General features: G+C 28.4%; 1 protein-coding gene across 1 annotated transcript; it reads left to right on the top strand.

Annotated features, from left to right (window-relative positions):
• The first annotated feature begins 11,636 nt into the window (after window positions 1–11,636).
• Window positions 11,637–12,523, top strand: LOC9321991 (pathogenesis-related protein 1). The gene has a single exon (XM_002885879.2). The coding sequence runs from the start codon at window positions 11,820–11,822 to the stop codon at window positions 12,375–12,377; it is 558 nt and encodes a 185-aa protein (XP_002885925.2). The 5' UTR covers window positions 11,637–11,819; the 3' UTR covers window positions 12,378–12,523.
• The last annotated feature ends 2,517 nt before the right edge of the window (window positions 12,524–15,040 follow it).

Raw genomic sequence — 15,040 nt, 5'->3', positions numbered from 1 at the left:
GTAAAAAACCTTAAAAATTCCTTGTAAATTTTTCCCGACAAAAATTTTAACGCCAAAAAAATTGCGGAATCACTTTTTCCGCAAAAAAAACTTTTGGCGGGAAAAAATTTGATGGGAAAATTTTACAAGGTATTTTAAAGGTTTTTACAAGTTTTTACAAGTGTTTCGGCGGGAAAAATTGCGGGATCACTTTTCCCGCCAAAAAATATTTTCTATTTTGTGGACCTAATTTTGTTATATTTCCTTATATATTTGTGATATCTTTTATTAAAAGAAGGGTAATTTAGTCATTTTGTACATAAAAAAAGGTATTTTTAAAAATGGACAGCCATAGAGGGCATTTTTGAAAAGGGTATTGAAAAAGGGGCATTTTTGTGAGTCTCCCTTTTCTTAATTATTTTTGAAACAATTGGTTCAATCTTATGCAAGGGGTAGTTTAGGAATAGTTGATATTTGTTCATAGAATTCATATATGGACAAATACTTAAATATTTATCCTTTATTTCCAATTTTCCCTTAAAATTTTAATTGAAAAATATGATCAAATAATTAGGAATGGTAATAAAAATAACCAAAATTTTATATAAATTATATAGAAATAAAATTATCTAACGGTCTATTTAATTAATTTCCTAATAATACGAAAAATATTTTTAAAATTAATAGTAATATAAATAATAGATTCTGGGAAAATAGGGTTATTTTTCCATATCTTATTTTTGAACTATTAATGAAAAGCTCTGTCAAAGAATTCTGAAAAATTAATTTTAAAACTTAACATGATAATAATATTAGGTTTTCTAATCCCCTCTTTTCTCTCTCTAGTATTTTAATTCAGAATATGATGAGTAAGAACATACATAAAATTTTAACATTTTAAATAATATTTCAGCATAATTATGATTTGTTTTTGTGAAATTTTAATAATTTATTTGACTTTATCTAAAAGTTATGAAAACTATCCAAAATTATCCATAGTTATCCGAAATATCTGAAAATAAATTCGACTCTTGTCTATTCGGATAGTGAGTTTATATATCTGAATTTTTCATATATTGTATTTGTATCATTTGACTTTATTTTAAAGATAAGTTTGAAGTGTAATTTTTTATATCAGAAATAATTTAGCTTGAGCTTTGTCTTTAGTATTGTCTGAACTTTTATCAGAAATAAGCATACACTTGTCAGTTGATACTGAAAAAATATTGAATCTGGCTAAATTCGGCCGAATATAGTTTTATGCAAATGGTATTTGCATAATTGCTGAATCTAGATGAATTCGGCTCAATTATTTTTGGTGTTACCATTTATACCCTACTAGATCATAATCAGTGCTAGTGTAGTACGAGTAGAATTTTAATTTTTAAATATTTATTTAAAGTTGAATTATTATTTATTATATAATACATTTTTAATCATTCTATACATAATATCCTTAGTTGTTATATAAAAGGGGTGGGCGTTCGTTTTTTTTATTACGGGTTTTTGGTTTTATAAAAACTATAACCATATAGAAACCGTATGTAATTCGGTTTGGTTACGATTCGGTTTGTACGGTTTGTCAGTTTTACATAAATTGAGATCATATAAAACCATATGTATCTTGATCCATGCTACAACATAGGTAAAAATTTATTTTTGACAAAATTTTATATATTATATATTTTAGAATAAAATTTTGATATATTATAGTAGTATGTGAAAAAAACAATTTAGCAACCACAAAATGAGATTGCATGTAATTCAATTAGATCGAAAGTCGAAATATCATAAATGAGCCGTATCTAAAATGTAGATTATATTGAGTTATCTAAGGAAGTTAGCTATTATTTTGAGTTAATTTCAGAATTTTTTAAAAAAATATTGTAGTTATTTGGTTGTTGAAATAGAGATTTGTTTGAGCTAATTAAGGTAACAATTATTCACATAATCGAATATACTATGAACATATTTTTGTATATAATAATACCAAATTTAACTCGTGCGTAGAATCCATATTTTCATTTTAGAATCCTAATGAAAAAAATTGTTTACACAATCCATCATTCGTTATTTTCAAAATTACTTGGAAAATCAAATTTTCAATTATTTAGAGGTGTCAAAACTTATTTAATTATTTTAACCCGCCTTTTATTATAATGATCATAACTCTTTCTATCATATAATACATCATATTTAACCCGTCATCTGCTATATATATTTTAAATATATCTGTTTTACAAAACAAATTAGAGTATTTCTAATTTTTAAAATCTTGATCTATTAAATATTTATGATATTTTTTACAAATATCAAGTTAAACTAATTATAATCAAAATTAACATATTTAAAAGTTTATTGTAGTATATAATATTACAAATTTCAAAAACAATTGTATGAAGTTGAATAGAAATAATTTATATTCCGATACTCATTTAAAATTTTTATTGAATTTATTTTTGAGTTAATTAAAAATCACGCGTACATTAACGAAAATAAAATATTACAAGTACAACATGGGTAAAATTTTATAAAATATTACAACTACAGCACGTGATTTCATTGATAATAGAAATAATGGTATATTCAATTAGAAAACAGGAAAATATTAGATTTAAAAATAAGTGATTTTTTTTTGGTTAAGATAGAGCAGGATTTTATGCTAATGTAAATAATAGTATATTCAATTGGAAAACAGGAAGATCTTAGATTTTAAAATAAGTGATATTGCTATTTTAGATATTGTGTATGACGTTTAGAAGAAATAAGGAATTCTTAGAGACCAGTATATATAGGTTTGAGGGGGGGGGGGGTTAACCAGTACAGTAAAACCTCTATAAATTAATAATGTTGGGACCATGATAATTTATTAATTTATAGTAATATTAATTAATCTATAAATTAATAATTATTAATTTCTAGTGTAAATTAATAAATATTAATTTATAGAGAGTTTTTGATTTAATTTTTAAAACTTTTTTAAAAAATATGAGAAAAAATAATTTGATCTAAATAAAAGACTAAAAGTAATGCTTTGGATGCTATAACTTTTGTAACTTTAGACTTGAATATTTAATATTTAGAAGAAAGACAATTTTTTTTAAACAATAATAACCAAGATTATAGATAAATTCACATATACAAAAAATATGTAACATAGTGACTTCAACTGTTGTATTTGAACGGCTTATACGATTATTCAAATAAAAATTATACTTATTTAAATTTTGAAAACTTACACTTTTTTTTTCGTCTTTTGAAAACTTACATAAGTTAGCTATTTTATGAATATAAATTCATTTTTAAAAACTACTAAAAATATATTATCTTTATATATATATATATATATATATATATATATGTAAATTCACATGATTATTAATTTATGATATTATTGGGACCATATTTTTACATAGGGATTTGAAAAAAAATTATTATCTTATTATCTTATCGAATTTGGATAATTTTTACATTGGCCCGACTTGGGACTAGCAAAATTTATTATTTTATCGTGTTTATTAATTTATCGAGTATTAATTTATAGAGGTTTAACTGTATATATATTCCGTTCAAGAGGAAGCTGTGGACCTGCAGAATGGAATATATATACTTATTATTATTCATAGTATTGTTATATAACAACTATGTTCAATTTTATCTTCTAAATTATACTCTCTAACTTGTTGTTATTAATTATTTAAAATGAAACTGATTATAAAAATATATATTTAGGTTTGTGGCAGTTTTCAACTTTCTGGTAGATTGAATATTGAATAATTCCATTCATTTCATTTGTTACAACAACACCAATTACTGGTAACCACAAGATAGCAACAAGAACCAAATCAGATTGATATGGCATGGGACTAAGCACAGAAAAACGTCACCCATCATCTATTAGAAAAAGGCATCTTGACATGTTCACTGATATATCATAGAATTTACCGTTTTTAGCCATGATATATGTATTGTTTTTAGAGTCTTTTTGTTGTTTCTAGTGTCTTTTTGAGTTTTTCAGGTTAATACACGTTCGGGACCAATTTGGAGATTATGGATCATTCTGGAGCAAAAACGAGAAGTTATGCTCTAGAATGTAATTTCGAGTCTCTTTGAAGTTATGAAGATTTGCAGAATCACTCCAGAACTTTTCCCTATTTTCAAAGAAGTCTCTGCACGTTTTTAAGAACATATATATATATATATATATATATATATATATATATATATATATATAGGGTTTTGTTTTAGAGACATCTCTGATATTCTCATTCTATTGTATTCTTGGGAGCTTGAACCCTTTGGGAGATAATTGGAGAGAGCTCCTCCAGAGAAGATTTTTCTAAACTCATCTCTTTTATTGAATCTCTTTATGCTTTCTATTCATAACATGTTGTTTGTTTCAATCTCCATGTCTCAGTAGTTTGCTTGTTAGGTTTAGGGATTCTCATTAGAGATTTAGATGAATTAGTAAATTAGGATTAATCTTTAGAGTTTTTCACCTTAGGTTGTTCTTAATGCTAGTTATAGAGTAGCTAACTATAACTTGATCATAGGATAATAGGTAGATTCGAGTGGTCACCTATTACTGGAACTATCTTAGGTGGGCAGAGATTTCTAGATTCATACGAGAGATGGTCTAGGAATACTTTTGAACATATCAAACCTGTTTTTAATGCTAGTCTAGATCTAGGAATTCGCATTCGAGAGGGTGGAATTACCTGATATTAGATTAGTTAGTCAACGCATTCGAGATGTTGGTTGGCTATACATTAGTGATTTGAGTTCTCGAACGGTTCGATAATAATCCTAATTAATTTGCTAGATTTACTATTAGTTTATTTCCTGAGAAATCCTTAAGCCTGGCGTTTTCCTCATCTGAATTTACAACCGATTTTAATTGCTTTCTTTTATTTTTAATATTTATATTTTCTGTTTAGCTTAATCCAAAACATGTTAGTCTATTGTGTAAACACGAGAGCTTTATGGAATTCGACCCTAAAGTGCTACACAACGATCTCTTATTTGAGAGAGTAGTTTTAGGTCTAATTTGACTCACATCATTCACTAAAAACGACCTTGCGACCGGTAATGTCATGGTAATTTGTTTCTTGCAACGACTTTGGAATAATCAAAGTCTACGTCTTGAATAAGGTTGCTTTAGGAAAATATCCCTATGTTAATATTATGGAAGTATCTTTAGAAAACGTAACATTGGTTTTAGTAAGATATTACGTTACAATACCATTGGGAAAAAAATTATAACTACCAATTTAATTTACCTCATTAAGAGTTTTATAAAGTCAATTTACTTTTGAATCCAATTGTACTAATAGCGGATTATGGATTAAAATACGGATGGTAACTCAGGATAGATCCTATACCTATGCAGGGGTCCAAACTAATTCATGGGGAAGTGCAGCCCATAGATATATACCAATTCTTATACAAGTAGAATGTAACAAAAGTCTATTTGTATAAGAATAAAATTATTTATACTATAAGAAAATAATGAATTGTGATGAATTATATAAGACGTTATTGTATAAAATCTTCTATAATTTTAATATAGAAAACGCATCATAAATTGGTTGCAAATATATATTGCTAATTATTTTGTTGGTATGCAGCGACCAAACGATTCGTCACTAGCGTCATATTTAATACTACGATAATATGTTTGTCGTTATTTAAAGAAAAATTATTATCGCTAATTTAAAAAGTGTGGTAAGTGTGGACGTATGAATCACATACAGACTAGAACAGTTTATGTGATCCTAGAATGTTTTAGGTGCAGTTTTGCAAGACACTGCGCACGAGATTACAAGGCACTGGTTAATGGATAGCAGATACAATTACAAGGTAAACGTCGTGGAGGAGAGTTTCCACCACCGATAAAAAGGAAAACTGTGGATACAAGAGGTCAAGAGTCTACATGATGGGTGAACTAGAAGGAGTTAATATGAAACCAGATGCTTGAGGATATTGTTAGAATTCGGATACAAATTCTTTTCTAGGGAGAAAGTTGTAAGGATCCATTTTTGGAGTATTGAACTTTGTAAACTTGAGTCGAAGTCCAAGCATCTGTGGTCTAGTGGTAAGGAAAGCTTTGGAGAAGGGTGAAATTCCCAGACCCGAGTTCGATCCTCCCTGAAAACAAAAACACATTTGTTTGGGAAGTCTGTCAGTTGGGCCTTGGGCCAATTGGTTTACCTAGTAGTTAGAAATGCAGGCGGCTTGACTACCACCTGACATTAGTCGGAAAGCATTTCAAACTCGGATCAGGAAGTGTGGTTAGCCAATTCTGGATCTCATGAATCTCATGGCCCGTTCGACCTGAGTCCGCTCAGAGAGATCATGGTGTCCGTTGAATCGTTGAACCGTTGAATTACGGGAGTAGTCCACTTTATAGCACTTCGGTGCGTTCCTACTGAGGCTGACCGGATCAGCCGATAGGGTTTATAAAAAAAAAATATACTTGAGTCGAACCAAGAGATTATCTTATAGAAGTTGGATTGTTTTTCTAATTGTTAAAACCTTGTCTTGCCTTAGTTATTAATAAAAGAATTGATATTTGACTAAGTGTTGTTGGAAACAGTTTTGTGTGTTAGGGATCAATTTCGTGGTCAGGTCGAATGGGCTGTTGAGCCGGATTAAGAGAAAGAACAATCTCGATCCAATTAAGATAGGTAGTCTTTTGCGGTTTAAGGAAGGTCGAGAATGGTTGGTCATTTCTGGCCATATGAATGTTTTTGTCTGATAGTATCCGATGTTACTGTTTTGGCCTACGTCATAGACATGGCGTCTTAGATAAAGCAAGTGGGATAGGTGCATGCATGAAACATTAAGAGACTATATATATTCTTCATGACTTTTCACTTGTTTATTTAGTAAAATAAAACGTTTTCCTTACTATATTTCTTGTTTTCAACTTCATTTAAATTTAATTACGTATAAAAATAACATCAAAAGTAGTCCAACAATGACAAGTTGACCAGAACAATAAGAAGTGATTCCAGGGAATACTAAGAAAATATTGATATATTGACAAAATTGACAATTAATCATAGTTTATATTAATTTCCTCCAATCGAATATGCTGTATAGATAAGATTTGAGAGGGCCTAAGGCAGCCATATTCAAGAAGCAGGCGTTGTGATAATTCCATGTTGACGACTGACGAGATCATAGTCGCTGCAAGTATCATGAACGTAAAAATACCTTGTTACGCCATTTTGATATATATATAAATTCACATCCATATGCAAAACTGAGTTTTTTTAATATGGTTTTCCAAATTTAGAAACGAAGAAACTCGTAGACAATTTTTGTATATAACAATTTTTTATTTTTTCATGATGTGTCATATCATATTTGCCTAATTTAACCAACCTCATTCAATAAGCAGCTTTGATTATTCCATAGCCGCTGCAAGAAGCAAGTAACGATTACCATGGAATTGTCGGTCTCAAGGACTTTTTTAGTTAACATGTCAAGATGGCTTTGTTTTATTCCCTCATGGATTATGCTTTAGTTTTTCTCTTTTTGCTTTTTTTTTTTTTGATAAATTTATCTTTGTTTTTTAAAAAACTATATATTATCAAGGTAAGGCTTCATGTTACTATCTTTACGGGTACATGTGTCTGATATTTTTCCATGTTAGATGTGACGGCATATATAGATGTTCATAGATCAAACATAAGCAAGATGGTAGAAAAGAGATACATGCATGGAACACTATTTTTCATGACATTTCACTATTAATTTTCTTTTTTATAATCGCATTTTGTATATATTAAACTGTGATTTTGTTGTTATAACAAATGTGAAATGAGAAACAGAAACATTAATAATACGATAGATTTATGTGGTTTCGTAATGGGGTAGTGTGCCATGTTTTTTTAACAGTCGTGCGATTCATAAATACGACTGAATTTTGCAATTCTTTTTTTTTTTTTTTGAAATGTAAGTTTTATAATTATGAGTATTTGAAGGGTTATATTTATAAATTTAATAAATTTCCAACAAAAATTTCTAATAAATTTAATAAATTTATCTTTTACGTTGGACAAAAAAATAAGATTCTAAGTATTTGCAAATCTATATATATAATGAGAGAGTCGTCTCTCCATCTAAGTTGTGCACATCAGCATCCATGTCATCACATTTTATTATTTTTGTAGGCTCCACATATGTTATTTATTAAAACAAAAACTAAATTAATTCACACATTTTAAATTATTACTTTTCATTAAAAATCAATAATTTACAAAAAATAAATTAAATATGAAAAAAACGAAAAAAATAAATATACAACACAAAATATAAAACTTTTGAATTGAGATTAGAGAAATATAAAGTTAGATAATCATATCTTAACATATAATGAATAAATATTTTTAAATGGTTAGAGTTAGGAAAAAGAAACTTATGATATATTTTAATTTAACAAGGTCTGGACAAATTAACCGAACCAAACCGGAGCATAAAGAACCAAACCGGAGCATAAATTTGAAAATATCCGAATGGATACTAAATTCTATAACCGTAAGAACCGGAACCGAATCGGTATCGATCCGAAATATTTCGGGTACCCAAAATATAATTATATATCTAAAAATATTAGTTTTTTTATAGACTGAATAATCAAAAATACCTCAAAACTATATAAAAATACTAGAAAATAACTGAAAAGTATACAAAATATTCAAAAATAACTGAAATATCCAAAAATATCCGAAGCAAAATACCCGAATGGATAGTAAATTATAAAACTGAAAGAACCGGAACCGAACCAAAATTTTAGAATACCCGAATAGATACTAAACTCTAGAACCGAATGAAACCGAACCGAAACCGATTGGATAACAAACGTCCAGGACTATAAAACAATCACTTTTAAGAGTTATAATTATTTAGTTGAACTAAAAAAATAAGAGTTAAAAAATACCAAATTTAAAGGTCCTAACTAAAAAAAGTACTTCATTTTTAAAAAATACATATTTAGAATTTGAGAATATATTTGTTAAGTTTTAAGTATTAATTCATGATACCAATTAAAAAATAAGAAGGAATGAATACATATTATCATTTATAATTATAATATAATATAAATAGTTAAATTAATAAATTTGTATATATTATTAATGTTTTCTCAATTAAAAAGTGAACATTTTTTATATGAAAAAATGAATACCTAAGAAAGAAAAACTAATTATTAATTAGTGTTTATAAAATTAACATAGATTGAAAAAAATGAAGCTGATTTGAAACAAAACAAAAAACTATCCTAAACATCACAAATAAAAATAAAATAATCTACTCGAATAATAAAACTTTCTAATAATAATATTTGAGAATGCTATTTAGAAATTAGAAATAACAATGATTTTGTTATAAAAAATAAACGTATTTAAAAACTAGAATAATTTTTATGATTTCTTAATTTACATATTTTAGAAAAGAGAATTTTGTATTTTTCAAACAGTCAAGATAAATTAAAAAAAATTGATATTAAAATCCGATGTTTGTGAATATATAAGAATGAGTTTATATATGTAATATATTTTTTATAAAACAATTTTACATGCACCAAAACATGGCTAAAGAAACCTTATGATAGCAAGTTTATCATGCAACGTTTAAAATAGATTGAGTATTTAAAGATAGCGAGGAGAAAATATATAAAATCTATCTTGATAACTAATTCACAATTGAGTATATTCTATGTGAGTCAATATAAGGTGAAAAGAGTCGATGTCGGGAGACGATGAGTATATCATAGAAGATAACAGAAAAAATTGTAGTGAAAAGTGAGATAATGTTTTTACTACTATGGAAAGATAATGCACATGAATAAAGTAAAATAAAATAAAATTTAATTGATTAGATTTATATCCAAAGATTCACATTGATAAAAAAATTAAAACTAAAATCCCGCGTAACGCGCGGGTACATAATCTAGCTCTAATAATGGCAACTCGACTTTTAAAATATCCAGCAAATGTCGCTGCTAATAATTAAAGCTTGGAAAATGATTAAAGAAAGAAGCTTCCACTTTTTTCAAAAATGCTTTAAAAACCTATTTTTAATGGGTTTGAAAATCCTTACCTTTTGAGATAAATAAAAGTAAACTACAATATTAAGGGCTGCCTATAGGGTTACATCTATACTATAGCGTTTCAACTCCTATCCACCTGTACTTTCGACCTCTGCCCAATTCACCCTATACTTGTTTTAAACTTCATAATTCCACCTAAACTATTAAATTCTCCATAATTAACCAAAAGCAAGAATTCTCTATAATTACGATTAAAAATCGTTCAACTTGCAGTAAAAAATCTGTGTTTATATTAATCCGAAGTTGACCCGACAAAACAAATGAACACGAGTCAAACCTTTATGGTGAAAGAAGTCTTCGAAGTTGGTCGGATCTGACTCGGGTTGGCTTACAGTAAACGCGATTTGAACGATTTTTAATTGCAATTATAGAGAATTCTTGATTTTGGTTAATTATGGAGAATTTAATAGTTTAGGTGGAATTAGGAAGTTTAAAACAAGTATAGGGTGAATTGGGCAGAGGTCGAAAGTACAGGTGGATAGGAGTTGAAACGCTATAGTATAGGTGTAACGCTATAGGCAGCCCCAATATTAAAGAATGTAAATGATATGATCCATTTTGTTAAAAATATAAAAATTCACAGTTAAGAGTTTTTAGGATGCTCACGATTTTTTTAATTGTTTTCATTGTATTCTCCAACACCACATATGACAAAAAGATATATCCAAAGTTCCAAACTGAACAAAATTAGCAAACTGAAGTGAGCCAAAGTTTGGGTAATTCGGTTGATATGGTGAAACCAATCATCGTGATTTAATTTAACTGATTCGATTTGTTAACGAACCAATACTGATGAATGTTTTTTTAAACCTAATTTCTTCCTTGTCATGGATTTGGAAACAACAAAATTGTAATAGTGTCACTGACATAATTACAGGAATAATAATCAAGTTAACTACTTTTCTTTACATTATAAATTTTGTTTTGTATATTACAGAATATTTTAGGCTTGTGTATATTTGTTTTTTTTGGGTATGCACGGCTCGTTTCAAACGAGTTCAGATTTTAATTAAATCTTATTTAGGTTCAGATTTGATTTAAGTTTGGTTCCGATTTAGATAAAATTAATAATAAAAGAAAAATATTGATTAATATTATATATCTTCATTTAGATTTGTTAATTAGGTTTTGGGTCAGCAAAATTTTTTGTTTCTAATGTATTTATGCCAATCTCTAAAATTTTAGTTTGAAAAATTTATTTTGCGGATTTTAGTTCAGATTATATACAAGATTGAAGAGATAATATAAGGTTGGGCATTATATTGGTCTTATCGGTCTTATTCTGTTTCACAAATTGATGAACTTCAGTTATTCAGTTATGAAAGAAGGGTATCCAAGTTAGACTGAACTAAAAATCTTGGCTCAATTAAATTCAAAAATATGAAAATTTGGTCAAAATTAAAAATTTTAATTAGTTTTGTGAATCTTGGTTTAAATTTGTTTGTTCTTTTATTTAAGCTGATTAATATTTTTGGTATTTTCTGATGTTTCTTTTTAAAAGTTGTTTTTATATGAAGATGGGAGAAGAAATTGATACCTATGGGTTAGGGTGTTCCCGACTAGTTACCGACCGTATTAAATGTTGGTGTATGTTTTGTCTCGTATCAAAAGGTGAATGTTTAAACCCATAAAAGAGGTTAAACTATATATGTTTTTGCAAGACTTTGTTTATTTTTTATGGCCACACAAAACGTGAGATAGTTTTCAAATCTCTATATAAACTATGTTTACGAACCCCAAAATCACAACACAAACTAAGCTTGATAATAGCTATCATATCAAGCTAAGAAAAATGAAAGTCACTAGCTCCTCTCGAATTCTAATAATCTTGGCAGCCCTTGTAGGTGCTCTTGTTGTTCCCTCGAAGGCTCAAGACAGCCAACAAGACTATGTAAATTCTCACAACCAGGCACGATCGCAGGTAGGCGTAGGCCCCTTGCAATGGGACGAGGGACTTGCAGCCTACGCTCGGAACTACACAAACCAACTAAAAGGCGACTGCAGACTCGTACATTCCGGTGGCCCTTACGGGGAGAACTTGGCCAAGAGTGGCGGTGATTTGTCTGGTGTTGCTGCCGTGAATTTGTGGGTAAACGAGAAGGCTAACTACAACTATAATACAAACACGTGCAATGGAGTTTGCGGACACTACACTCAGGTCGTTTGGAGAAATTCGGTGAGACTCGGATGTGCTAAAGTGAGGTGTAACAATGGTGGTGGAACCATCATCAGTTGCAATTATGATCCTCCGGGGAATTATGCGAACCAGAAGCCTTACTAATGTGTGATCATGTTACATATACACACATATATATATAACACACGGACCTGCATAAAGGACGTGAATATATATTTCAATAAGAAGCATCATATGCGGTATGTATATCAATATTTATTAAATAATACAAATAAGTTAAAGGCCTCTAAAACCAAACGAAAATCTAAAAAAATCTTTAGGCATTTCTGTTCTCCATTACATATTTCGTGGCTGCTTACGGTCACGATGCTGGCGTCTTTATAATATATCTTCATAACTAGAATTTTTTACTAAAGTGTTAAGGGTTTTAAATCCGAAAAAATAATAGAAGTATGCTTTGTTCGTATTTGAGTTTGTATATTTGGACCGCATTTTTTCGCCAACGTTGTTTCATCATATCATATACTATTATTTGGGAAGTATATCTATAAGTTATAACATAAAGTTTTGTAAGAAATTACAATATATGCCATTACAAATTTATAATCATACCATATTTATTCCACGTCATTCATTTAATCTTTCTTTTACAAATCTCTAATCACAAACATAATAAATCCATGCATGTCATTCATTTTAATCACGCGGGTCAATGGTAATCAAACCGGGTTTTCAAATATTACCTAAACAATAAGATCATAATAATTCAATTAATTACGGGTATTTCAAAGATTACCTAAGCAATCTATAATAGAATCTCTATAAATTAATATTCTTTAAATTAATAAACACGATAAATTAATAAATTTTACCGGTCCGGAGTCGGGCCAATGTAAAAATTAACTAAATTCGATAAGATAATAAGATAATAATTTTTTTGAAATCCCTATATAAAAATATGTTCCCAATAATATCATAAGTTAATAATCATGTAAATTTGTATATATATATATTAGTGTTTTCATAAAAATAGCCAAAATTTACTCTAAGTTTCCAAATATTGAATATGCATCATCTATACTAGTATAATCGCAGCACTTTTTGTGACGGGTGGGTAAAAAAGCTTTCGGGTATATCGGATATCCGACCCATTTTAAAAATTCCTTCACAAAAAATTTGTTGGGTCGGGTTATATTTAACCCAACTCATACACCGGATATTCCATATTTAATAATTTAGATTTTTAGAAGATTTGATTAAGATTTATAATTATGATTCTCCTATCATCTTTGTTTGATTTGTTTTTAACTGTTTTGAATCATTATATAATACATAAAGTAAAAAAAATCAATTTTTTTTCTGCATATACTGTGATTCGAAATTTTAAAAACGGACATATATTATCCAATTGACGAAAATGTGTGTTCAACGTTCTACATCGATTAAAATATTTAGACAATGATTCAGAATCATATCATAAATAAGAACATTAATAAAATAAATGAGTTTTTTGGCGGGATGGGTTTGGCGGGACGGGTTTTTGAATCAACAATAATAAAAAGATTAAAATATCATTAATCCGCCGCTTCAATACGGATTTAATCCTTATTCTTTTTAATACAAATCACAGTACGGGTTAAGAAACTACGGAACGGGTTATATTTCGGAAATGATTTATATGGCGGACGAATTTGAATCAATATTTATATACCGCTTTAATACAGATTAAATCCTCAGTTTATTAATAATTATCTCGTGGACTCGTGGTATACCGTTACTTAATAACAATTATAAACTATAATATAAATAAATATGTTATAAGGAGATACAATTTACAAAATATTTGTATACTAACTTTAAAATTAAATCATCCCGCGGTGTACCGCGGGTTAAAATCTAGTTTATACTAGTATTTTTGCAGTCACTTTTGAGTCGGATGGGTCAAATTTTTCTCGGATACTTTGGATACCCGATCCGTTTACAAATTTTGGTCATAAAAAGTTTGTTGGGTTGGGTTATAGTTAACCCAACTTATACACCGGATATTCCATATTTAATAATTTAGATATTTATAGTTATGGACCCGGAATTTTTTTTTACCGGGGTCAACATATTACAGTACAAAACCGTATATTTCTATAAATAACTAATATTCTATATAACATGCCATATTTAAACAAGGGAGACTCACAAAAATGCCCCTTTTTCAATACCCCTTTTCAAAAATGCCCCATTTGGCTGTCCATTTTTAAAAATACCCCTTTTATGTACAAAATGACTAAATTACCCTTCTTTTAATAAAAGATATCACAAATATATAAGGAAATATAACAAAATTAGGTCCACAAAATATAAAATATTTTTTGGCGGGAAAAGTGATCCCGCAATTTTTCCCGCCAAAACACTTGTAAAAACTTGTAAAACCTTTAAAATACCTTGTAAAATTTTCTCGTAAAATTTTTTCCCGCCAAAAATTTTTTTTTGCGGGAAAAGTGATTCCGCAATTTTTTTTGCGTTAAATTTTTGGCGGGAAAAATTTACAAGGTATTTTAAAGGTTTTTTACAGGGTATTTATAAGGTTTTACAATGTATTTTAAAACGTTTTACAACGTATTAATAAGGTATTTAAAATATATTATCAAATTTACTCATTTCTTGTATCCTGTAAAACCGATCTGCAGGCATGCCAACTTATCACGTGCTACCTTTTTACTACAGGGGGGATAATAATGAAAAATCTTTTAAAGCACCGTATAATTACCTTGTATACCCTTTAAAAATACATTACACTTGTAAATACTCCGTAA

This window comes from Arabidopsis lyrata (assembly GCF_000004255.2).
Source record: "Arabidopsis lyrata subsp. lyrata unplaced genomic scaffold ARALYscaffold_3, whole genome shotgun sequence".
Classification (NCBI taxonomy): Eukaryota; Viridiplantae; Streptophyta; class Magnoliopsida; order Brassicales; family Brassicaceae; genus Arabidopsis; species Arabidopsis lyrata.
This window is presented reverse-complemented; position numbering and strand designations above follow the sequence as displayed.